The sequence below is a fragment of the Miscanthus floridulus genome, chromosome 3, assembly GCF_019320115.1.
Source record: "Miscanthus floridulus cultivar M001 chromosome 3, ASM1932011v1, whole genome shotgun sequence".
Classification (NCBI taxonomy): Eukaryota; Viridiplantae; Streptophyta; class Magnoliopsida; order Poales; family Poaceae; genus Miscanthus; species Miscanthus floridulus.
In genome coordinates, this window is record NC_089582.1 from 76,880,032 (window position 1) to 76,906,457 (window position 26,426).

The 26,426-nt window shown below is 42.7% G+C and overlaps 1 protein-coding gene across 1 annotated transcript; it reads left to right on the plus strand.

The window, feature by feature from the left end:
- The first annotated feature begins 6,951 nt into the window (after positions 1-6,951).
- Positions 6,952-17,923, plus strand: LOC136541798 (protein NEDD1-like). Its single transcript, XM_066533896.1, has 10 exons — positions 6,952-7,271; positions 8,557-8,669; positions 10,095-10,355; positions 10,487-10,591; positions 12,327-12,392; positions 12,480-12,701; positions 13,081-13,608; positions 13,722-14,303; positions 14,392-14,574; positions 17,425-17,923. Exons 1-10 carry the CDS (start codon positions 7,115-7,117, stop codon positions 17,533-17,535), a joined length of 2,328 nt encoding a protein of 775 aa, XP_066389993.1. The 5' UTR covers positions 6,952-7,114; the 3' UTR covers positions 17,536-17,923.
- The last annotated feature ends 8,503 nt before the right edge of the window (positions 17,924-26,426 follow it).

Genomic DNA, 26,426 nt, shown 5'->3' on the forward strand with positions numbered 1-26,426 from the left:
GAAAGAAGTTACATCCTATGTTGCCTGATGTGACACGTGTTGTAGAGTGAAAGCTATTCATATGAAACCTGCCAGTTTGTTGCAACCTTTGTCCGTACCTAGTTGGAAGTGGGATGATATAAGTATGGATTTTATCTCGGGTTTGCCCACTACTCAAAAGGGACATGATTCGATTTGGGGTGATTGTGGATCGTCTTACCAAGACTGCTCATTTCTTACCTATCAAGATAGATTATCGACCACCTCAATATGCCGAGAAGTATATTGCAAAAATTGTGAGGTTGCATGGTATACCAAAGACTATAGTATCTGATAGAGGGCCACAGTTCACGGCTCACTTTTAGGAACATTTGCACAAAGGCTTGGGAACTAGTTTGATTCATAGCACCGCTTATCATCCTTAGACAGATGGTCAAACTGAACAAGTGAATGCTGTTCTAGAGGATATGTTAAGAGCCTGTGTGTTGTCTTCTAGGGGTTCATGGGAGTCATGGTTACCTTTAGCTGAGTTTGCTTACAATAACAATTATCAAGAAAGCATCAAGATGGCTCCATTCGAAGCTTTGTATGGTAGAAAATGTAGAACACCACTGAATTGGGTCGAGCCAGGAGAAAGAAGGTATTATGGTATTGACTTTGTAGAAGAGGCCAAGAAGAAAGTCCATATTATTCAACAAAATATGAAGGCGGCCCAATCGCATTAGAAAAGTTATGCGGATAGAAGAAGGAGACCCTTTGTGTTTGAAGTTGGTGACAATGTTTATCTAAAGGTCACGCCAATGAAGAAGAAATGTTTTGGAGTCCGAAGAAAGTTTGTCGCTAGATTCGTAGGACCATACAAGATCTTGGAAAGAAGAGGTCCAGTAGCTTATAAGTTAGAGTTACCTAAGACAATGAGTACCGTCTTCCTAGTCTTCCATGTATCACAACTCAAGAAGTGTTTGCGTGTTCTGGAGGAAAGAATAGAACCTCGAGGCATCAAACTCAAATCAGATTTGGTGTATCGTGAGCAACCGGTCTGTGTGTTAGACACTAAAGAACATGCTACTCGGAATAGTGTGGTGAAAACATACAAGATACAGTGGAATCATCATGATGAGGGGGATGCAACTTGGGAAACGGGAGAATATCTATAAAAAGCTTATGAAAATTTTTATAACAAATGGTTCGTAACCCAAATCTCGGGATGAGATTTTTATAAGGGGGGGCTGTAACACCCCAGTGTTATGCAAGCATTTAGGCACTACAAATCATGCATATTATGCATCATCAAGCATCCTAATCATACATGCCTAATCATGTAAATAATAACTGAAACAACACTCTGAAACATATAAAACAAGCTCGTGAAACATGAATGTTGCATACTCTTGTTTAGAGTTATTTTGCCCTAATTATGCTTGCTAGGCTAATAAAACATGTTTGGATATAATTGTAAATCATCTAGAAATATTTAGGATACAATTTGGAGCAAAGTATATATTTAAATTTTTGCCAAATTTTGCTTTTAAAAATAATTATTCAAAATTAGGGTTTTGAATTAATATTGATTTTAATTTGGTAATTCAAAATCTATTTGGAATTTGACTTTGGTCATAAAAGCAAAGTTGTAGAGAATAAATTTTTGAGCAACTTTTATTTTTGGGCCAAAGTTTGAAACTGCTTTGAAAAAGTTCAAAAATTCATTTGAATGAATTTGGGAGAGAGAAGAAATTGAAAAAATCATTTTCACCTTGAATGGGCCGCCGCCTCGCTTTTGGCCCAGCCGCACAGGCCGGCCCGGCCTGCCTCTGTGTCACGCTCCTGCTCCCGTGCGCCGCGCCTGACCGACGCTAGAGCGCGCACGCTACGTGGCCGCCATGCGTCGGTGAGCATGCCGCGCGGCAACCGCTGGCCTGCCCTGCGCCCCTCCTGTCGCGCCTACACCCGCCGCGCCGCGTCTGCCTCCCCCTCCTCCATCTCATTTGCTTCCTCTCTTTAGCCAGCGCAAGCAGCAGCAACGCATGCACCCGCCACCGCCCGCACAAGCGCCATCGCCGGCGTTGGCCATTCCGGCCGCTCCCATTCGCCGTAGGCCGCTCCATCTCGCCAGCAACTCCGCCTCCACCTCGCGCAGCTTGTGCTTGTCTCCGTTCGACGTGGTAAGGCTTGAGCCGGCCGCTATTGCTCGCTGGAGCATAGCTGTTCTCGCCGAAGCAGCATGGCTCTGTGGATCTCCCCTCCTCGCTCCCTTTCTCCTTTTGTTTTCGCGCACATTAGCACCGCCTTGCCCCCGCGAACCTCGTGCGCGCCTCCCTGTGCCTTGCCGTGGCCGGAGTCGGTGTACCGTCGATGAGCCATGCCACCGCTCTGCCATGTGCGCCGTCGAGCTCCATTCCGAGCTCCTCCCGTGCCTTCTCTTGGTGCAACCGCGTCCGCCTCGTTGTGGGTGAGCTGCTGGTGGTGACCGCACCGCCGGCTAGCCTACCGTCGGCGAGAGCCGGCCGGTCAGCTCCGCCCCTGTTTTGGTCTGATCGACAAGTGGGGGCCATTGACCCATGGGTGCCCGCTTGTTAGCGCCCTGACTCGGGTCTGGGTGCACAGCACTGGGTGCAACCAGCGTTTTCATCGGCTGATTTTTAAAAGGATTTAGGAAATGATTTTCCAAAAAATGTTAAATGGTTTCAAAAAGTCACAACTTGCTCAAAATAGCTCCAAATTTGTTGAAACAAATTTTGCTAGGTTTCTTGTCACCAGATCTACATGATAAAAATATTGCATGTCATTTTTGAGATACTTTAATGTAGAGCTTTATTTAATTCTTGATATTGCTGATATCTTATCAAATGTTTAGTAAATCCTATATGTATCAGAAAAATATGATTCTAAGTTTGTTACTCTTCTTGTGTAATGTACTTTCTAGGAAAAATATATGCCATGCATGTCCTATAGAAAAATTATGAGGTGTAGTTCAAGTGCCTTTAATGGCTGATTTTTGTTATTTTTGCTAGAGAGCAAAAATTGTATAAAACATGCATGTGATAATTTTTGTATAGTGATTATTTACTATTTCGAACCTAGGAAAAATACTAAATCTGTTGTTTGACACTTTTCATAATGCAAAGTATTTTCATGCTCATATTTAGGTCCAAGCTTGTCATTTTTGTGTAGGCTATTCCACTTATCCAAATGCCATAAACATTTGATGGTAGACTACTTAGGGTAGTACTGTGCTATGGTAATTTTCTAAGATTTTTCGATGCTATAAAAATAGATGTTGCTATTCAAACCTATTATTAATTAGGGTTTAATCAAATGTTGCTTTATGCATGATTAAGAAATTAGTGAAGCTTTGGCGTATCTTTGAAGCATTTAATGAGATGTGTTGACTTAGCATATTAGTAGTAGAAGAGAATGCAGTAGATAACATGTGCTTGTAGTACATGTTCTTGGATGATGTTGACTACCTTGCATGCAAGCATATTCATTGTGTTCATTTCATCCGATGCACCTTTTGCATAAGCACTTACGCACCTGCATCATACAGGATCGCAAACTGAGAGCCCGGTCGTCATACCCGAGGAGCCCGAGGAGCAGCTCGAGGTGCAGCCGCAGGAAGTGACCGAAGCAGACGAGGAGGACGTTGAGAAACTTTCGGAGTGCCCCGATCACCGCCCGAGCTCCTTCGAGGGAGGTAAGCCCCGGAGCATTTTTTTCTCCCCGGTTTGCGATTATTAATTAATGCTTTACTTTAATTGATGCATTATATTCAGGAGTTGTTTACAACTGTTGCTGCATTATACCTTGTCTACCTTTGTTATACTATATCCTTGTTACCCTGGTATCCACAGTTGAGTCAATGCTTAGCTGGCTTAGACCGGTAGAAGTCGGGTGATTTCCTGTCACCTGTGAGCTATAGGTGGTTACCTGGATCTACTCGGATAACTATATAGTCATGGTATAACTAAGTGTTAATTTGAAGTTGAGACCAGACGGAGACTTACAGGGTTTTGGACTGTAGTGCTTTTCGTCTATGTCGATTAAGGACCGACTATTGTTGGGCCTCAGGTCATGTTGAACGCATGCCTTACATTTAGCTGGCCGAATAACGTACCTTTCGACCGTGAATCTGGGAGATTATTCGGGCCGAGTGGATTGCCCGCAGCGCACTGTACTGGAGCAGGTGTGGTAGGATATGGGGGTGCGATGATAAGATCGAAAGGCAGTCGGTCGGCCCCCGGGTACATGTGGTTCCTAGCAAACTCGAGATTTTTCCTAGATAGTTGACTCGGTGACCGATACCTCACTTTAGCGGGTGAGTGAGGTTTGTGTAAGGAATAAATTACCAGCCGGTTAATAATCGATTCGAATCGCCATCGTTCACTGGATAGTGAACACTTGACTTGAGTTACTTCATCGTAGTAATGTTGATGGAACACTTGGACAATTATAATGGATATGACATTATGGAAGTTGTTAATGATCATTGGTTATCATTATTTGCTTAATCACATGCTTGCTCTAGTATAGGTGCAAATGTAGTCGACAGGTTAATAATAATTAACTTGACAATAATGCTTTTAGAAATGTTCTTGAAATGCTAAAAATGCCTTTTTGCAAGTGAGTCAGCTACCCTACTATAAATCCCTTCATAATCCTTGGTGTCACTTTATTTTTGGTTATGTCGGGTAAGTCTAGCTGAGTACCTTCTCGTACTCAGGGTTTTGTTCCCACTTGTTGCAAATGGGCAGATGTATTACAGCTATTATATCAACTGCCTTTATCCTGCGATGGGTGATGCTTAGGACCATGGGCATGGTCATTCCTTACGTCTCATCTAATGCTTTTGTTGGAGATGATCATCAGCTGGCACTGTATTTGAACTCTGTGTGAGTGTGTGTGGTTTTGAACAAATGGCTTCCGCTACTTCTATTTGAACTCGGTTTGTAATAACTATGTTTAAACTCCGATGTACCTGTGATGCAAACTTTTATATAATATGTGATGGTGACCGCTAAACTTATTACGATCTTGGCTGGTATGTGAGTTGGTTTGAAATCCTTCATGATTTCACGGACTACCGGGTTATACGGGCTTAAGTTTGCTAAATCGTCTGCTCTGGTGGGTGATTTTCTTACTTAATTTTGTATAATTGGTCGGTTCTGTTACATCCGGGTTGCCCCTGCCCTCAGTGCTAAGCAGGAGCAGATCGAATGAGGAGTGGAATGATCTATCTCTGATCATCCTCCCCCCTCCTGGTTTGACCTTATCCCTTATATAACGAGATAGGTCGGGTACATGGCAGTTTGGGAGATGAATCTACGGTCTACATGCGCTGGAGTTCAGGAGGGTCTTGTAGTGGCGCTCTGTGGACCGTGGCAGTGTCATGGAGCCGAAGAAGCCTTGGGTGTCATCCGACTGCTCTGTTCTGACACTCTATGTGTCAGGCTGTGTCGGTTTGGACCGGCCTCCCCTAGGTGGACCTTCTGAAGTTTTCTTGGCGGTGAAGGAGGTCGACTCCAGGGGCTAACACGTGGGTCCAGGAGCCGCCTAGCCCTCGGAGGTCAAAGAAGCTTGTCTTCTTGTGTCACGCCCTGTGTGTACCTTGTCGCGGGAGTGGCTGGCAAGGCCACGCTCGAAGCGCGACATCTGGGAGCCCCCGAGCCCTTATGGCCCAAGGCTTGTCTTCTTGTGCCCGGGCCTTGACTGGCGTCATAGGCCGGGCAGGAGCCAAGGCTCGAGCTCTGGTGTGTCGTCGATTGGGAGCCTGAGGCTTGGGTGAGCCTCTGAGCTCTGGGTGGGGACTGCGCCGTGCCCAGGCTCGATCAGGTTCCTTCGTCAAAGAGTGCGCGCGAGCGTACCTGATGGGTATAGCCCCCGAGCCCCTAGGCGATCCTAGAGGGGTTGGTCAGGGGGTCTCTTTGGTCAGGAACTATAGATCCTGATGCTTAACATACCCATATATTAGGATCCCATTAGGAGCCCCCGAGCCCTTCGTGGCCTCACTTGGCCTGGTTCGTGATGGCGACGAAGGTCTGAATTTGATCTTCTGGTAACTGAGTTAGTTGTGGCGGGAATAGCTTCCGCTGACTAGAATGTGATGCCCCATATGGGGCCCTTTCCCTAGTGCGATGGGGGTGCTCGGCTATCGGGGCTGAGTAGTAGAGGTGCTGACCCCTTTTTTAGTCCTATGTCACATAGGTCTGTGGCCCGAAAGAGGGTTCGGTGAACTCGTCTGGGAGTTACCAACTCAAGGCCCGGGGGCACCCCTCTTTTTGATCGAAGCCTACCGTGGGCCGGGTGATCAAGAGCTTCTGGGCTCTAGCTCGGGGCCTCCTGATCACCCGGTGCGCCACACCCTTCTAGAAGCTTCGATAGCAGGCCCCGATCCTCTCGGGCTGTCCTTCTTGTGTGGCCATAGGTCAAGGCGCGGGGAGTGCACTGAGCCTTTGGTGGGGTACCCTCGTTGGGTCCATCGCTCAGCGGCTCCCGGCCCAACTCCAAAGAGTTGGTTGATTTTTGAGGGCGCACAATTTACTCACGGTGCTACCGATAAGTTGTTTTGTAGGTACTTTAGACTTGATTATCATTTGTGCCAAGCTAAGTGTAGCAAGGAGCTCCACAAGACCACCATTAGGTGTGAGTTCGATGCCGTGGTAGATGGGGCAACATGCTAGGCAGTGCATTGGGCTCCCTTAGGGACTCAAAAAATGCGTAATGAGAGTTGATAAACTTGAATGACAGCTCTCTAAACATTTATGAACCTCTATTGTTTTTACTCGTATTTTTGCTGCGGGCGGGAACAAGCGTTGAGTATAAAAAAAGGGCACGAACTGATAGGGCCTACGGTGGCAGCTAGTCTCGCCTTGCATTGCACACAACGCAACTACACAAGTCAGCAGATCAGCCGGCCGGGGCCCTGGGTGGGTCCCGCGTCCGCTCTTGTCTTCCTCTCCCAACGTCAATAGCCGGTTCCACTACCAAAGTTCGTCCCAACCGAACAAAATAAACTCTCCAAACCCATTCCAATTTTCAAATCTGCTCCTGCTCCTCCGCCGCCGCTGGACTTCCAAACCCCACGCCGTCGCTCTGCCTCCAAACCCCAAATCCTCGAGCCCCCTCCGCCCGTGGCACGATGGGGTTCGTGGATCCGGCGGCGCCGCTGCTGGCGACGTGCGGCGGCGACACGGTGAAGCTCTTCGACGTCACGGTGGAGACCGGCGACCCCTGCGTCCTCGCCTACACCCCCGCGCCCGCGCACCCCGTCAACGCCGTCAAGTGGAACCACACCAGTGAGTGCCCCCCTACGCGTGCTCTCAGATAGTCAGATCCCCTGAATTCGGTCGCTTTGCTTCGTCACCCGAGGATCTGTAGCTACGAGCTCCGTACGTGTTAGCATTGGATGGTTCGATCCAACACTTGAAATTCTCGTTGAGATCGATTGCTGTCGTTTGCTGCATTATGGTTGGATCATGGGAAGATTTTATAGTACCCATTTAGGGCAGTGGTTATGCTGGTAGGTAGTGTAAGACCATGCCCTGAGCCATCAGCATTCGGGTGCTCGTGGTCTAAATTTTGCACTGATTAGTTGATGAGCTTTGTCTGATCCCATAGACGCTGATGCAGTGTCTCAAATCAGGATGCCATTTGGGGCTACTGAGGTTATGCATGTCCTATCTCTGTTGCTGGTATCTTTTTTTTTTTTTCCTATTAGGAAATCAGAGCTTTGCCTATTTTCAAAAGAAAATCAATGTCGACAAATGCACCACTGCTGCTTCTACTGCTGCAATTTGTTTCTGAGAACTACATGATCGTTCATATTTGCAGTTTAATGTTCAGAGGAACTATGCAGAATATTGATTTTCTGTTGGAGATTGAGCTAGCGAGCACTTTTGTACTGCGCTTACACTTTCTGACATTTTATTCTGCACTGCTGTGTACACACTATTGGCTTTATGTTTTTACTTGACAATGGAGCTCTATGATATCGCACAGCAGTATCTAACAAGCTTACACATCTATTGGCCTGAAGTTGAATTTGTAGCTTTACCAAACAAACCATATGCTTTAAGTACAATTAGTACTCTTTGTCCCTTGGCAAAACTATCATACCACGGATGTTAGTTATGGCTACCTTCCCTGCTAATGCTTGGAGTTATTTGCAGTATATCCTAGAGCAATCAGGCTAAAATGTCAACTTCTAGCCTTTCCATCATGTTTATTTGTATTTACATACTTACAGATACATCAACCAAAACCAGTGGAGGACAGGATATCCATTTCTTTCCTGCAGTGAGTGATAGAGAACTTTATTAATATATTTTTTTTCTATGTTTCACATGTAAACGCTAAGAAACAGTTTTGGTTTTCTTTTTATTTTTAGTGTAACATCTGTCATGTTACATTTAGCGTTCCATTGTTTCCCTAACTGAATATATTTTATAAGACATTATCCTCAATATGTTTTTTTTTGAAACAGAACCTCAATATGTTCAAAAAACGACTTCTCATTGTATTGCACTGTAAAGCTGCAAATAGAAGCAATAGCACTAACAACCATTTGTTCTTAACGTGCAGATCTTATTGTAGCAAGCGCTGGGGATGATAAAAGGATCTCATTGTGGCATAAAAAGGGTCAAAATGTAGGACAACTACCAACATCAACTGTTGACCGTGGTGATGACATAGAGGTATCAGGCATTAGTATGATTCTGTGCTCATGTATTATGCCTAACAACCATGCATTTGCCACGCTTATTGGGGATTTATCTGCATTTTCTGAAAATGTTACCTGTTTATGTATCAATGTTATTAAATCGGCTAATCGTTGCTAATCTCCCTGGTACCGATCAGGACGATTAGTCGACGATCAGGACGATTAATCGACCTCTTATCGGTCTAGTAGTCCATATAATCGTCCTGTATATAGCAGGACATATATCATATATGTATGGTATATATACCATATACTATATACTTATATAGTAGAAATCGAGCATCAAGACTATATTTCTGGTTAAAGCCTACATCTCTAGCAGTTGCAGGTCCACCCGAGTCTCCATCCACCTCCATTCCTGCTTCAGCATTAGATGCATCTGGCTGATCTTGTGCTTCATCTCTCGCATCATGGTCATCGTCTTCATCAATGATATCTGGAGCTGCAGCAGTCCTTGGACACTTCCTGGTATACATCTGGAAGAGATGCAGCTGGCCAGCTGCACACACAGCAAGCAGCCGACGGCTGGAGGCTGGGGGTGAGGACTAAGGAGGTGAGGGAAAGAGTGGGGGAGAGGTATAAAAGAGAAACCCTAATGAGCCTCACCCAAACAGAGCTTGCCTAGTCTAAAGCAGCCCATCTGCCTGTTTGGTGTCTGATCGGTCAGGACACCTAGTTGGACGATTTATCGTGATTAATCGATGATCGCTCTGATCGAATCGGAGTGCCTAATCGAGTGCTAGGTACCGATAAGGACGATTAATCGAGATTAAACGATCTGATAACATTGTTATCTATTAGTAATGTCAGGATGTACATAGGCATTGCTGTATTGCTTATTCATTTCTTACCTTTTTCCGTAAATGATAAACATGCTAAATTTGGACTAATTGCATGCACTGAGCCATGCCTTTTCTCTAGACAAGCAGTTTTTAGGACAAAAATGAAACGATCAACCCAAATAATACCTGAGGGCGAAATAGTTCATTTTAACACTACTGTTTTTGTGCTTTAGTCCATTTGTATTTTGTATTTTTTAGAGTTTTTCTTGGCATTGACAACAAAGCAACATTGGTGACTATAATGACATCTTTTCGCTATATATGTTAGTTTGTTTTATTGGGTTTCTTTCTTTTATACCCTAATATAGATTTATTTTGCTATTCTTTAAATTTTTTAGCCACTTTAACAAATAAAAGCCTCACAGTAGTGCTTCGTTCCTCTGAAATTTCCTACCCAGCATCTAACATGAGCAATTGAGCATATGGCACTGCTCTCTCTCTCCCTGCGTGCATTGTGGGATTACTGAATAATCATCTGATGATATTTCAAACCTTTATAACTTTATTTGGTAATATGTGCCCATGGCTGATCCTGGCAACCTATACTTTCTTATTAGGAGTGCATTTATTCTATCAGTTTTAGCAACAAAGGTTCTCGATATCTCTGTTCTGGTGGAAGCGACCATATTGTTAGGATATGGGATTTGCAGCGGAAGAGATGTATCAAATGGCTAAGTGGTCACACTGACACAATTACTGGCGTAATGTATAACTGCAAAGATGAACATTTGGCATCGATCAGCATGAAGGGGGACCTGATTCTTCATAATCTTGCTTCTGGAGCACGTGCTGCTGAACTTAGCGATCCAAACGGACAGGTAAATTTATTTACTTCTTTGTGTTTTTGTGTAAAATGCGCATGCCTCACATTAGGTCCTAGGAGTACCTGAATTTCAAATTTTGACCTTTAGAATTTATTAGTTTTCCTGAATTATTTATGCAAGGTCAGGTTCTGAGAGTGCTTGATTATTCACGAAATAGTAGGCATTTGTTGGTGACAGCTGGAGATGATGGTTCTGTGCATCTTTGGGATACAACTGCAAAGTCTCCTAAGGTACCGGAATCCATGGGGTTCTGCTTATGTTGTACTTATTCTTCTGTTGTTCAAGTGTTATAGAGTTAAACATTAAAATCAAAATAAAATACCGCCTTCAAGATAGCTATCATATAGATGATAGGGAAAGTTATTATGGTATTCCCTAAAAAAATTACAGTAATGTTATCTTTCTATATATATACCATACAGTCATTATACTCTGTTGTGCATACCGACATTTTGTCTTGCAGCATGGCCTTTTGTAGTGCCTGTAGAGAAAGCTGTGTTAGCTCCATGTATTCTAAAAGGTGCTAAGCTTGGAGCAGGGTACCAGCAAGTTCCTCCGTAGGGCACCTAGGCCCTATTAGGCACCGCTTCTCAACCAGCATTTGCTTAAGAATAAGCCCACCATGTGCAAACACGTAGCTTGTGCTGATATCCACCCCTCACCTCCCCCCCCCCCCCCCCTGGTTCTCCAAAATGAACTGCCCTTGACTTTTCCTGTCAGCAGGGCCCAGTGGGGGCAGATCAGCTTCTTATACTGTCTGCCCCTAACAAGCTTGTTCGCTCGCCTGATCTGCCTCTGCCTCTGTTCGCCACGGCCATGCTGCCGCTGTCTGCTTTGTCGTCTTCCAATGGTTGAGACCCCACCGAGATCCCCTCCGTTGTCGAGGTCCCCTATGATATCCCTGTGAGCTTGGTTCTCTTGGAGGTGGCCAGAGTTGCGAAGCGTGAGTTTTGGCTACTGGAGCTGCATGTGTGCCACGGTAGGAAAAGCTGTGGCTGTGTGAGCTGACCATTTGCCGAGGGAGGAGCTGTGACTTACGGGTGTGGCGGCTTCCTCGATTTGGGGTTGTGTGAGTGCTTGATTTTTGGCTACAGCACCAGGGATTGGAGCTGGAGGAAAGGGATGACGAATGGTAGATGTTTGTAAAAAGCTATAAAAAATCCCAAACATCCAGCTTTCTGTACAGCAGCTTGTCTAAGAACCAACTTTTCTGGGCAGGTGGGAAAGGCCAGCTTATGCATAATTTTACGTTCTGCAAACAGGGTTCTATGGGGCAACCTGGACATGCAGGTTGAACGTAGGAAGGTCGGTGAACAGAGAAAGACAAACAGAGATGGAGCCATATCTGGGCCTTGAGGGCTTGATTAGCCTAGTGATTAGAATGGAAAAGTGTTCGGTGATCGAATGTTGAACAACCCTGATTAATGCCGAAGCCCCATTCTGAAGTTTTGGTACTAGCTTCTTTCCTTTTGAAAATAGAGGCTCAAGACAATTTATTTTAGTTAATGATGTCCAGACCTGAGATGGAGCTAGAAGCTGGACCTGTGCCAAACTGATGGGCTGGCCACTTAGCTCCTGTATTTACCAAATTTGCTGAGGCAGGCTGCTGACCAGTTCCCTGATGGGTGGAACAGGGTGCATTTTAGAACATTTCTAGCTATATATTTTTTTCCACTGGGACTTTGTTTCTTGGAAACTTAAATTCGCATTTCCTTGTTTTTTATCTGGTTGACAGAGGTTTGAAGGTAAAATACATGTAGTACTCATCTTGACTCTTGAGTCTTTATGTAGCTGTGATTATTATTCTGTTGTTTCTGGTACTATAAATGACTTGCTTGAATTGATTCTTCATTCTGACTAAACATATAATCTATTGATATATTAAAATAACTGATCTGCATGATCAGCTTTCTTCTGCTTATACTTGCTTTAATTTTCTTGAATTGACTAGCCGCTGTTGTGCAGGTTTCATGGCTGAAGCAACATTCTGCACCCACAAGTGGTGTTTGTATTTCACCATCCAGCGATAAGGTTTTGTGGTTATAAATGCAGCTGGCATTTCATGTCTGAATGAATAATGTCTTTCCCACACTTGAGGTTTATATTTTGTCTTTGCAGACAATTGCTACAGTGGGCCTTGATAAGAAGTTATACATGTTAGATTCAGGGTCAAGACGGCCAACACAAACTATTCCTCATGAGGCTCCATTCTCCTCATTGGCATATAATGATGATGGTACTATATTAGCAGCAGGTACAAATAGTGGACGTGTGGTGTTCTATGATGTTCGAGGAAAATCAAAGCCATTGACCATCCTTCGTGCATATAATACCTCTGAGGTGAGAAACCACAATCATCTTCTCTTTGGTCTGCAAATTGTTGTTGACTTGCAGAAAATTCTGTTTCCTGTTGTACTTTGTAGTTCTGTGCTCTTTCTTTTTTTTTTCTCGTACAATCTTCTGTACTCTTTCTCGAAACAACAAATCCCTGGATGAAAACAAAATTGTATTTAGTTGAGAGAAGTCTCTGGCAATGAAATACATTCCTATGTATTTTTGCTGAATCATTGTCATGTGAACCTGATAATTGAAAAGTATCCTATTTAAATTAATAATTAAAATGAACTGATGGTTTTACATAAAGACTGCTTCACGAAATTCTTACGCCCACAATTTACTCTTTAATTTGTTTTTAACACTCGTGAAATTACAATTTCAGGCTGTGACAGGTTTATGCTGGCAACGGTCGAAGCCTGTCGTTGTTAATGAGAACAGTTCTTCTGAAGTTGCTCTTCTTGGGGGAACTAGTGAAGAGTCTGTTCTTATGCCAGATCCCTTGCCTTCAGCAACACCTACAAGTCTTGGCTCTGGAGTGGCCACTACAAGTCTTCGCTCTTCTTTGACAGCAAACACAAGTGGCTATCTTTCAACCTCAAATTCTTATACTACGGAGGAAACTCCATATAGAACTCGTCCGCTGTCTGGTGGACCGTTATCAAAGCTACAGGCTCCTCGTAGTAACTATAATCTGAAGGATGATATGGATGTATTTTCTCCACTTGTTGATGTCCAGCCTTTCACACCATCTAGTGGCAACTGGTGGGATGAGCATGGAAGTGATGATGCCGAAAAAGATGATAAACCCGGGGAAAAGAAATTTTCAGCAACCAGGAAGTATTCGTATATGGAAGGCAATGATGAGCCACATCCGATTGCAGATTGGCGGTCTACTGCAAATTCAAGACAGGTCCTTCATGAAAAACTTATATGCTTATGTTTCAGGGGGCACATGTCTCATCGTGAAAGGATAACCCATATAGTTTTTTTCCTGATGTTGTTATACATGTTTGCATTGTACAGGATAGCATCTCATCTGTGACTACTACATCCATGCCATCATGGAAGAGTGAACTATCTGTATCTTCACCAGAGACAGCAACTGTAAATGCATTACCAGACAGGCTAACCCAACGTCAACAGATGTCACGCTTTGGGTCTTCAGCCTTTCCAACTGGTGGCTTGGCATTTACAGCCTTACAAGATTCAGCTTCAGCGCCCAGTCACTCACTGAAGGGTTCTCTTACAAGTAACATTTTAATGAATCTACAAAACAAGGGCATCTTGAGCAATGCACACTCTTCCCTGGACGCATCCTCTCGTAATCTTCAGAGTTCACTTTCCTCATCATATGTTTCCAAAACTATGCCAGCTGTGATTCCTGATCAACCAGGAGCAGCACAATCCACTTCTATGTGGAGACCCACAACATATACTGATAGAATGAGCTCATCATCTGTTTTTAGTGATGGATTAGCTTCAGCATTTGGCTCACCAAAATCAAAGAAGACGGGAGCAGAAACAAAAGATGAGTTGCTCAGTAGCATTTTGTCAAGACAAGAAGCAGCAGCTGCCTCTTCATCTGCAATCCCTCTAGCAAGCAATGTAAGAAGTTCTTGTTTACTAGTGCAACTAGTATGACTAAAATGTTTTAACAGCATGATTTTCTGAACTGTTATATTCTATTTATCAGGGGGTAGTGCCACCACAACTGGCAAACACAGGTTCTTCATCTGATCAACATGGCGCTGCTTCCTTCTCACTTCAGTATGTGCAGCGCATGCTTGAAGAATCTCTTGGGTCTGTCCAGAAGTCCATCCATGAGGATGTGAGAAATCTCCACATTGAACTTTTAAGACAGTTTCACATGCAGGAGGTAAAATTTCTAGCTCAATGTGGTGGGGTTGCTTTGTGCTTCAAGTTTTGACTCATAGATTCAGATTTGATTTTAAGCTGACTTTGTTTTGTTCTCAATGGCACACACCTATATAACCTGCTCCAAGCCTCCAATGCCATGCAAGATCTTCATAAGTTCTGTATGGTGGGCTCACCTAGATCAGATTTGTGGACACAAGCATCATAGGTTGCGTTTGGTTGCCTGCATTAGTTTGTGCAATTAACCTGTGTCCCATAGAGGCCTGTGCAGGGTTGCACAGTGCTCAAAGGAGGCCAAATGTTGCATTAGTTAGTATGCTAGATTTGGTCGTATTATGCAATACAGGCTTGTACAAGTTGATGAGGCTCACAAAAATGGAATCTTCACCTTGCCCACTTCTACTAGAACATGGAGGTGATCACGTGCAACAAAATATAAGCAGCCAAACACAATCTTACTTACAGCTTGCATCTGCAGAACAACCATACACCAACATACATATGTTTATGCTGCCTTGTGTTGTGTTTCATAAGGCCTAATACATGATAAGGCTAGTGCAAGCAATAGTAAAGCTGCACTTTTTTTTCATATAGAAATAATTTAAAGTAGTGGACATATTGTGATAACTGCCCCCTGATTTTATTTTTTATGTACCACTAGTAGTCTAGTGCTTTCCTTTGCCATGCTAACTGCATCCTTTTGAAATAATGTATTAGTTGCATGAAATATTCAGTTTCCTGCACCTGCATGCCCTTCCACTATAATTGCAGTAGTGGCTAACCACCTATGATGGTTGAGGCAGGTTGTTAGCTACATGAGTTTAGAATCTCCCGCATAGGTTTATTAGCCTATGTGTCAATAATGTCATTTGTTCTGAACTCAAGATATATCTGCATAATTCACCTTAATTAAAAAGTTCATTGGAAATTCAAAAAAATGGAGAGATTTAAACCAGAACATTGGAGCTCAGATAAACACATTTATTACAGTTAATTAACTTCCATTTTTTGAAATCAATGCCTTTTAAATCTTGAAAGTTTGAACAAAGGGTTTTAATGTTTAGGAAGGTTACATGATATCAAATCCCGTAGATACTATTTTAGTTGTTTATAAATGTATAAAGATACAGTTATGAACTTGCTGCTGCAAAACCCAAATGTCTATATCAGCGCACTCCCAATTTTTCTCAATTAATTTCTTGGAAACACATAGTTTGTGGTTTCTGTCAAATATTCACACTAATTTTGAAGCCATTTCACAGAACCACAAATTGCTGCTCTGTAGTTTTAGAAAACCTCTTTTGTTCTGTTGTAGAAAACACCTGATTACCTGGACCGGTAGTTTTACAATGATCATGGTGTGCCTGTTTTCTCGCCCTATTGAAGTGAGAAAAGCTTGCGCAGAGACTCTGCAAAATAGAACTGGTAGTTCTGTCAAAAGTGTGGTTTCTTGAAGCTATAGTAGAACGCAAAATCTATCTGACGGCCCGTCACGCTCTGGTTGTATCGCGAGACGCCCAATAGTCTTCCTCTCCCTCTCTTCTCTTCCTCTCTCTCTTCTTCTCCATCTCCGGCAGCCTTAAAAATGGGGTCGAGGGAGGCAGACAGGCCCAGCAGTGGGGACGGGAGAGACAGCGGCGAGGCAGAGGCGGAGGTGATGGGCGCGTATGGTTCCCAACGCTGCCTCGCCTCGCCTTGCGTAGCTGTACCCGCACAGAAACCAAGATCCTTGTCCGCTCCCGAGAGCGGATCCGTCTGTCCCACGGAAGCTTGGCAAAACTCACCAGCGCAGTCCCCGAGAAACCTAAGCAAGGGAACCAAACGCCCACCTGTCCTCGGTGTCCGCACTCGTCAAGGCGACACAGGGCCGGGCGAGATCCAAATGCGCCCGATGTCGTCGGACCGGGCGGCGGAGAAGGCGGCCGGGCGGGATTGGGGCAGGGGTGTGGCCATGGCGACGGTGGGGAAAGGGGAAGAAGGTCGCCACGAGTGTGGTAGGGTCTCGCCAGAGCTCCACGGTAGCGGCCACATGGTGGCGGTGGGGGAAGGGGAAGGAGGTCGCCATGGGCGCTGTAGGGTCTCGACAGAGCTCCGGGGCCACTGCTGTGGAGCTCCGGCGAGACCCTACCGCGCCACGGTGGGGCGGTCAGTAGTGGGCGGCGCGCCAATTGGGGAAGCGCAACCCCATCACGCGTTATTGGCGTTCATAGTAGAATGTCTCACTATGTGCAACATTTTGTCAGAGGTGTTGCTTTTTTTATGTTGGAAATGTACAACTTTATTGAAGATTTATCTTGTTTTATTGCTGAATATACGATGAAAACGATGAAGTAATGTTTTTTTTTGGTAACTGCCATGAGTGCAATTAAAATGTTTTTTCATCATGATTCTATAGTTTGCTTTTGATTTTTTTTTCTATTCAATATCCGTAGATTTTTTATGTAAGGAGCTCCTTTTGTTTCTACACCCATGGAAAAAAATATGAAAGCATATACAATAGACTAGTTGAGCCTTTAATCCCCTTACCCAACTCTAGCTGATCTGTTTTTAAGTTAACACTAGGAATATTTATCAATGAAATAAACTATTGCTCTTATTTTTCTTTTGTTTTGAAAGAGGAAGGCAGCTTGCTATTTTTCTGTCTTGCATTTCTTTGGTACAATCATAAATTGTCTGACACTAGATGAGATTGCACATTTGTCACTGTTAATTCGATTCCTTGTCTGAAGTTCTGAACCCATACCTATGATTTCGAAATGCTTGTTCGCTCTATGTGCTCAATCTTTTTGTTTACCCTTTGTTTTAATACATTCTTCTTTTTTGACACAATGAACCTTTCTGCGAGAAACAGATTGAAATGTCAGGCGTGCTGAACTTGGTCATGGAAAAGGTGGAAGGCCTGACAAAAGAAGTGCAGCAACTAAGAAGGGAGAACCAACAGCTCCGGCAGCAGCTTCTCTAATATGTGCCTTTGGGGGCCTCTATTTGGCATTTTTATGCTTTGTGGAAGAGTGCAATTTGCTCCGGAGTCCTAGGTAGGCCCGGCGATGGTTGATTCTCATATTGGTTGTCTAGCGCATGACATATAGGAAGCTCGTGTTTGACACGGTTGTACATAGAATCCTCTTAGTTTAGAAGCATATTGATTGAATTATTTTCTCTGTTTGTCGTGTTGTGTTGGACTGGTTCCATGTATCTTGGTGGACCTTGGGCGGCCTGATTTTGGATGGCATATGTGAAAGGTCAACAGAGATTTTCAATGTAGCTTTTGTTAATAGGATTCCTCGATGAGGCTAAAAATACTCGTCCTTAACAATGGCATATGATATTTTGCTTCTTGTTATAGCAGATGTGGCTAGCTTATTACTGTTTGTCCAGTTTATAAGGCGTTAATGGCAAGGTTTCTTAATTTACACTTGACCATTCATTTATTTTGTACTCCCTTTGTCTCTGAACAAATCAATTTCTAAATTTGAAGTTTGTGGAGCTAGGTAGAGAAGTCTCTCTGGTGTCTCAGGGGAGGTCTCAAACCCCTGGGCTCTGGACTAGTTTCTACACCAAAATCAAGCCTAAAATGTTCAATATGCTCAAATCTCGTCCCATCCACAACATTGCTAGCCTGTTTTAGCTTATCCGACTCTTGAATTGCAACTCTTTCCTTCTCTTCTCAGTTACTTCTAACGGAAACGATGGCCCTGGTGGGGAGTTCAAAGAGATGGTGGTGGCATGGAGTGTTAGGAAAGAACTGACAAAATAAGTATGATCACATTCATGAGAGAGACTAATTTATGTGGAAACTCCTCTGAAAATCAATACACGAATACACAAAGGTAATCTTCACTATTCAATATATCTGGAAGTCTACAAATGCAAGGGATTTACAACTAACTCAACCCAAGCATATTACAAGAGGAAGAGGAATTGAAAACGTAGAAGAGTTCTGCTAATTGTGTTACACTTTTGCATACGCGTTCAACTAGTTTATACAGGCTGAAGCATGCAGTCAAATCCAAATAACAAGTGGCTGAACAGAACCCAAGCAACATGCAAGCATGCTACCACAAAACACCTTGCCGATGTAGGACAAGCTAAATTAGACGTTGTCCAACAGTAGGTGCATGTAGAAGCCTTTAGGAATTCAGAGCATATACCAACAAACTCCACCTTGAGACGAATTCCCTTCTTCAATCAAATGAAGAATCATTGATAAAATGCCTTCAATTGTCATCATCACCATGCACCATAAAATCTTATGGACTAAACTGTAACACCAATTAAGCTTGAGCAAAGCTCAAACTTATTAGCAGTAACAGACTTTGTCATCATGTCTGCAGGATTGTCATGAGTACTAATCTTGCATACTTTGATATCACCTTGGGCAATAATTTCTCGAATATAGTGATATCTAACATCGATATACTTTGTTTTCTCATGAAACATTTGATCTTTTGTAAGGCATATAGCACTCTGACTATCACAAAATATAGTGGTGCAAGGTTTATCACCACAGAACTCATTGTACAAACCTCTCAACCAAATAGCTTCTTTGCATGTCTCAGAAATAGCCATACACTCGGCTTCCATTGTAGATAAAGCAACTGTAGCTTGCAAACTTGCTTTTCAACCGCCAATGGTGAATACATAACCTGTGAGTGACCTTTTATCCAAATCACTAGCATAATCAGAGTCCACATAACCAACAAGTACCACGCAAATATCTGAAAATCCATTGGACAACCTTCCAATGCTCTTTACCTGGATTGGCCATGTATCTACTAACAACACTCAATGCATGAGATAAATCCGGATGAGAGCAAATCATGGCATACATAAGAGAACCAACCGCGCTCGAGTACGGAACTTTAGACATGTACTCCATGTCTTTATCTGATTGTGGACATAAAGCTGCAGATAATCTAAAATGTGCAGCTAAAGGTGTACTCACTGGCTTAGTTTCATGTCTTTCTCTAATAATTTCCATGCCTAAAATCTTTTTTGCTGCACCCAAGTCCTTCATCTCAAACTCGTTATTCAACTGTGCCTTTAGTTTTGCTATTTTCTTTTTATCTTTTGCAGCAATCAACATGTCATCAACATACAAAAGCAAATAAATGGTTGAGCCTTCAATGGTCTTTAAATAAACACAACTATCATAATTTGATCTCTTAAAGCCCGGAGAGATCATAAATGAGTCAAATCTTTGGTACCACTGTCTAGGAGATTGTTTTAAACCATAAAGAGATTTCTTTAACCTACAAACCAGGTCCTCTTTTCCAGGAACAACAAAACCTTCTGGTTGATCCATATAGATGTCCTCTTCCAATTCCCCATGTGAGAATGTAGTTTTAACATCCAACTGCTCAAGCTCATAGTCATGCATGGCAACAATACTAAGTAAAGTTGGAATTGAACTATGCTTCACAACAGGGGAAACTACATCATTGTAATCAATTCCTGGAATTTGGCTATAGCCTTTGGCAACCAACCTTGCCTTATATCTCACTTCTTCACTTGGGGAAATTCCTTCCTTTCTTTTGAAAATCCACTTGCAGTGAATAGGCTTCTTTTCTTTTGGTAATTTTACCAAGTCCCAAGTGTCATTCTTATCAAGTGACTCCATTTCATCATGCATGTCAGTCACCCAGTTACTGCAATCAGTTGAATTAATAGCCTCTGAGTAAGTAGAAGGTTCGGTATTACCTTCACAATTTCTTCTGCCACACTTAAAGCATAAGCAGCAATATTAATTTCATTAATCAATCTCTTTGGTTCTATAATTTGCCTCCTGGGCCTATCAACAGCAATGGAACGCTGTCGTGGTGGTGGCTGACTGCGAAACAATGGGAACATTCTCAACAATAGTGAAATCCTTAGTAATAGGTTCGCCTAAAATACTATTAATTTCTTTTCTTGGTGCATCAACAAACTGCTCCACCTGAACACTTGACTTTTGTTGACCATCGACGGGAAAATCTTTGTCTTGTAACATAGCATGTTCGTTAAAGACAACATTTCTACTAATCACAACATTTCTAGTTTCTAGATTCCACAGCTTATATCCCTTGACTCCAGATTTATATCCTAGAAAGATACACTTAACCGCTCTAGGCTCTAATTTTCCGTTATTGTAACACCCTAAAAATTTCAATTTTAAAAATAGGTTTGAAATGATTAATTTATGAATTTTTGTGCACATGAAATATAGGAAAATAAATTTTTTCATTAATTTAAAATTTATCATAAGGTAGCAACATGGATGTGCATACATGCCGGTGCATTTGATCTATTGCAATGAGTGGTTCAATCCAAAATTCAAAATGGATTCAAAATGTTTTTGTAAATTTGAAAATGGTTTGAATTGCTTTTGGAAATAAATTAAAAATGGCTTTGAAGTAAAAGAAAAGAAAGAAAAAGAGAATTGGCAAATAAAAGAGTTTAAAAAGGGTTGTAAAATATATTTTTGGAAGCTTACTAAAATTGCTCATTTTTATTGGAATTGAAAAGTACATTTGAAACTATATTTGAATTTGAATTGGATCATATTTGAATTTGGATTGAAAAAGGAAAATAGAAAATGTTTGGAAAATGGAAAAATTATTTCTACCACAATCTGCCCCGAAGGCCTGCTCTCCTCTCCCTTTGCCTCCCTGTGGGCCCAAGCCGGCCTGTCCTGCTCTCCCTCCATGGCTGCAGCCCACTCTCCCTTAACTCACTCTCCCGGCCTAGCTCTCTCCCTCGGCCCACTCCACCGCGCTCGGCCTAGCTTAGCCTGCAGTCCGCGCGGCAGCGTCCCCGCTGTCCTCTCTCCCTCTTTGGCTGACAAACCGGTCCCCCTTCTGTGCTCACCGACAGCACAGGCCCACAGGTCAGGCCCTTCTCCTACCTCGTGTAGCCAGCCCGGACTCCACCGGTCTTGGCGTGCGCGCCACGCCTAGGCCATATAAAACCGAGCCCTAGGTGCGCCGCTTCCCTCTGCCAACCCCAGCGCCGCCTTGAGCCCTAGCTGCTGCCGCCGCTGCTCGCTCGGGATCTCGCCGAGCAGAGGAAATCGCCGCCGCCGCGGTGGTCACCGTCCACTGCCACGCCGTCGTCAAGGACCATCAGTCGAGCTTTGAGTCTAGGTAAGAAGGCCTCATGTGCCATCCGTGCGCTCTCTCTCGCTCTCTGCTACCTTCACGCCATCGCCGGTGCTTCGTCGGATCTCTCGAGCCGCCAATTTGAGCACCGCGCCGTCTCTCTGCCCGCGTGGCTCTCACCAAATCCTAGATCGAGTTTGCTTGCGCCTCTGCTCCCTTCCCGTGTCCTCCTTTTGGCCAATAATAGACAGAATCGCCGTTCCAATGAGATTCCGGTGAGGCCAAGCTCACCTCAGCCATGGCGCTGCTGTCCAGGTACTGTGCCGGCGACCCCATCCCTCCCAATCATTTCAAGCTGTCCGATCTGAGATCTATGGCCTAGATTAGAAGATACCTCTTCGGTCCATGAGCACAGTATAGACCAGGTGCACTGTCTGCGTCAACACGCCATGCAGGCGGTTCACCGTATATCAGCCACTTAGAGGCTGCCACCTGTCACCACGTGTGCGCCACGTCAACGACTGCGCTGACTGCACGGACATTTTGCTAAAGAGACCCTCTGTTTTACTTAAATCAACCCGTAGTCCACCCTCTGTTGAAAATAATTCAAAATATGCCCCTAGTTTTTATGTTTTGACCCCTGTGTTTTCCTAAAAACGACGCCCGGTCCACAAGATTGTTTTAATTTGATTTTTAATTATTTTTATACGAAATTAATTTCAAAATATTTACAGAATTGCCATTGATCTTGTTTTATGCGTAGTTTCTTTGTTTTAACTCCGATTTGATCCGTTCAACTTGTGTTAGGTTCGTAATTCCATAATCTACATGTTTATACTATTGTTGGATATGATTTCAACTTTTAAAATTCGAGGTTAGATTTAATCTATTATTTTATTAAAGGAAATCTTGTTTAATTCATATCTTCTACGTTTTAGCTTTGATTTGACCTATTCAAGTTGCACTAGATTCATTACAAAGAGATCTACGCGTTAGTAACAATGTTTATCATGTCACTATTTCTAGAATTTCATGGCTTAAACTCTAATTTGGATAATAGTTATGCAACTGGATTTTATAAATAAAATATGATTTGTTTTACTTTAGGTTTATAATTCAAATCTAAATTTGACTTAATTCAATTTATATAAGTTTTTATATAGTTAAGACACATGAAGCTTATAGTTTTATATTTTCTCTTATGAATGGATCTTTTGGTAGTCGTTTCTCTCAAACCGTAGCTTCGATTAGCGTGTCTCTCGCGGCTGTGTGTTCGTAGCTATGCGTAGTATCATGTTTCAAACTCTTTTACTTATTTTTCTATGATTGGTGTATTGTTCTAATGTAGATGTAAATGTATGCTATGCATGTATGTGTATGGATGATTGTGTGGTGTTCTATGATTATGTCCAGTCGGTGAGATATACGTGGTGATCAAGAAGAAGAAGAAGGACATTGAAAATTAAAGCTTACTGAAGGATCGATGTTTTAAGGCAAGTATAGCATGGGATCTTCCTTATTGTCCTATACACCATTAATCACTTATCATACTGCATGTGTCCACCTTGATTACCACTAAGGATTTCCTACTACTTTGTACCTTGTGCCTTGATACCTATGGGGTATTGCATTGGGTAGTATGATGCTAGTGCTCAACTACAACATGATCTTGCAACTTAGCTAATGGCATATACAATAAACACTAAAAGATGCTTTTAGCAACATGGAATCAGGGGGCTAGAGCATTGGGCTATTATATGGTGCTCTAGATTCATCTCCCTAAGGACTTATCTGTAAGTGAACATCTGGGACTTACAGTACAACTATGAGGGCTACATGGCTCTGACTATAGCTCAGTATGAGGATCTTTTCTAGCTTGTTAGTGGTTACCTTTATTGGCATAAGAATGGCTTGACAAATCGGGTATAGTGCGACCTCTATCCCCTTATGTATAGGCTGCGTGTCATTGTGCCATCGGGAAGGGGGGCTCTACATCTGTTTGCCAAGTGAATCTAATGGCCCTAACTTGTTAAATGAACCTTTGAAAGGCTTCATAGTGAACCCTGTCGGCCTTCCTAGGTAGTGGGTCAAGAGGCTGATCACCTCAGGCGAAAGGGTAAATCATGACTCATAATGAAAGTGTACAATCTCTGCAGAGTGTAAAACTGGTATATCAGCCATGCTCATGGTCATGAGCGGCCTTGGACCCTTACGGAATAGATGATAAACACTAATGATACTGATGATGAAGATGCTCACTAATGATTACTGTTTATGCTATTTATTATTCATGTTTACCTGATCATGTGTTTATATGAGCTTGTGGATAAACTTGTTGCCACCCTATTTTTGAAATCATGACTCATTAAAAGCTAATCGCAGTTAGCCTTTTGAGCCTCATGAACCCCATGTTATATTTGTTGAGTACGACATGTACTTACGCTTGCTTTATTTTTTAATTATTTAGATAAAAATCCTAGATGGGTACCAGATTGCTAGTCTGAAGGAGTTAGGCTTATGATCAACCAGTCAGTTGTCCCTATGGAATTGGAGTCTTCACCCAAAGGTCAAAGTTGTCTTTTCGCTGTTTGCTATTTAAGGTTATATCCTTTATACTAAGTACGTTATATATTGAGTATTATCTTTTGATATTACCCTTATTTGTAGCTATATGTGAGATTTGACTTTCTGGGCTCACATATGGTGCGTATCAGGTTTTGTTCTTAAAACTGGGTGCTACAAAGTGGTATCAGAGCAATGCTGACCGTAGGACGCAAGCCTAGTTAGAACTAGGCGTTTTAGCATGCTTTCATCTCTGCTTAGTTCTTGCTTTCTCTCTAACCTTGTTATTTGCTAAAAGTTATGCTCACTTCAGCCTCTATTCTGTTATGAAAACCTTGTCTCTATTCTCAATCCTCTCTCATCGTCTAAATAGATGGGTCATAATGAGAAGACCACTGGCATCAAAGGTCAAGAGGACCAGGCTATGTTGTCCTTGATTGCGTTCGACAAGGAGAAGCTTTTAGCTATGCAATAAGTATTAGAAGGAATGACTCAACAAGGGGGTTCTCAATAGTGCTTGCCATAGGGTCAAACCAACATACCAAAGAGACCAGTGAAGAGACAAGTGGCAGAAGCTTAGAAGAAAATGAAGTCTAATGAAGGTGTTGGTAGTAATACGCTCAGAAGCCAGTGTCAATGTCAATGCTGCGAGCATTATGGTTTTCCCTGTCTTCAGAACAAGTCTAATAAGAGGGAAGTCAAGGTGAACTCGAGTTGTGAAGCTAATGTGGATAAGAAGAGGAAGGCGGTCTCACTAGAGCTAGAATTGGGAAGCAATCAACATTTGAGTTCTACTACATTGTTACATCTAGCTCCAATGCCTGGTCAGATAAACTCAGACTCTAGAGTCAGAAGTTTCTCAAGTTAAGATTACTCTACTCTTTCCACATGAGGTATGCATAGATGGGTGGATGATCACCTATAAGGAGTTTCAACCCTAAAGGATCAAGCGAGCTAGAAAGCGGTCCAGTCCAACAAAGATGAACCTTCAAAGTCGGCAAGCCGACAACACACTAAGCAACAATTCTGTGGAGTATGACATCACAAAAGATCTAGCTAAGATCATGTGTTATTATTGCCAACAAGAAGGACATTATGCTAAATTTTGCCTATAGAAGAATCAACAAATACACTATAGAAGTGGCCTGAATTAGATCACTACAGGGTTGCCACCAGTAAGTGTTAGTGATGCCCAACCCGAAAGAAGCATTTGATGAGGATGACGAATGAAGGAGTCATGACGGACTATCTAGGATCAAGAAAGTGGAAGATGTGTTGCCCTCGCTATCATGCAAGGGATGCTACCCTAGATGCCCTCGTAGCCACACCTTGGTTAAGGAATAGGTGTTTGTGCCCTTTATGTAATAAAAACGTTAGTATCGCAAGTCAAGTCAATGATTGAGTTGTGCACATTTATTGCTTTGCTGAATTGTCATTATGTTTATGCTTGTTTTGGATCTTTGTAATGATTGCAATGATCTTGTTGGGTGTTCCCACAATTTCATTTAGTTCATAGGCCTAAGGTACGAGGATTAATGGAATAAATAGTCAGGTTTTGGTTGTCTTCTATTTTCTCTATTCTTTTTCTTCGGCGCAAACTGCACTCTTTGGCTTATATCTCTGTTTTTGGACTACCAAAAATCATAGAGAAATTATGGGCAATAGTAGACTTCAATATCTATCTTTGACTACAAGAACTGCCCTCATATCTATTTTGGTTATGGAGTTATGAAAATCACAAGATGACCACGCTGTCTAAAATCTAGAGTAGTTTCTGTTGTGCACTATTTTTGACTACCTGAACTATAGAATTTAGAAAAGTGTTCTATAAGGAAGTTGTGGAGGATTTCATAAGATTTAAAAAGGTATAAGCTCAAACTTCATTGGATTAATAGAATGAGAGTTACAGCTATTTACTGCACTGCTGTACTTCTACTCGCGAGGAATTTCAGAGTTCTTGTTCTTGCCCATACACGAGGGTATCATTGGGATGTCAGAACGTCTTGATACTAGTTAGCTCATCTAGAAAAAGGTGCAAGCTACCCTTTTTGTGTCCCCTAGTTGATCTTTTCTTAAGGGTGTAGCCAAGTTGAAGAAGTTGCAAGATGAAGATTCATACGTTCTAGTTATTTATTTGGAAACTTCGATTATCTCTGTGATGGTTGCTACCATGAGAAGGTGCTTATTATGTCTGGCCAACTCCAGGGCATAGCAC

What these genes read in the sequence shown, in the direction of transcription:
- LOC136541798 (XM_066533896.1), top strand. Translation starts at nt 7,115, where the DNA reads ATGGGGTTCGTGGATCCGGCGGCGCCGCTGCTGGCGACGTGCGGCGGC. An exon ending in ACCGTGGTGATGACATAGAG is followed by an intron (nt 8,670 to 10,094) that starts GTATCAGGCATT and finishes CTTTCTTATTAG; the next exon opens with GAGTGCATTTATTCTATCAG. An exon ending in CTACTGCAAATTCAAGACAG is followed by an intron (nt 13,609 to 13,721) that starts GTCCTTCATGAA and finishes TGCATTGTACAG; the next exon opens with GATAGCATCTCATCTGTGAC.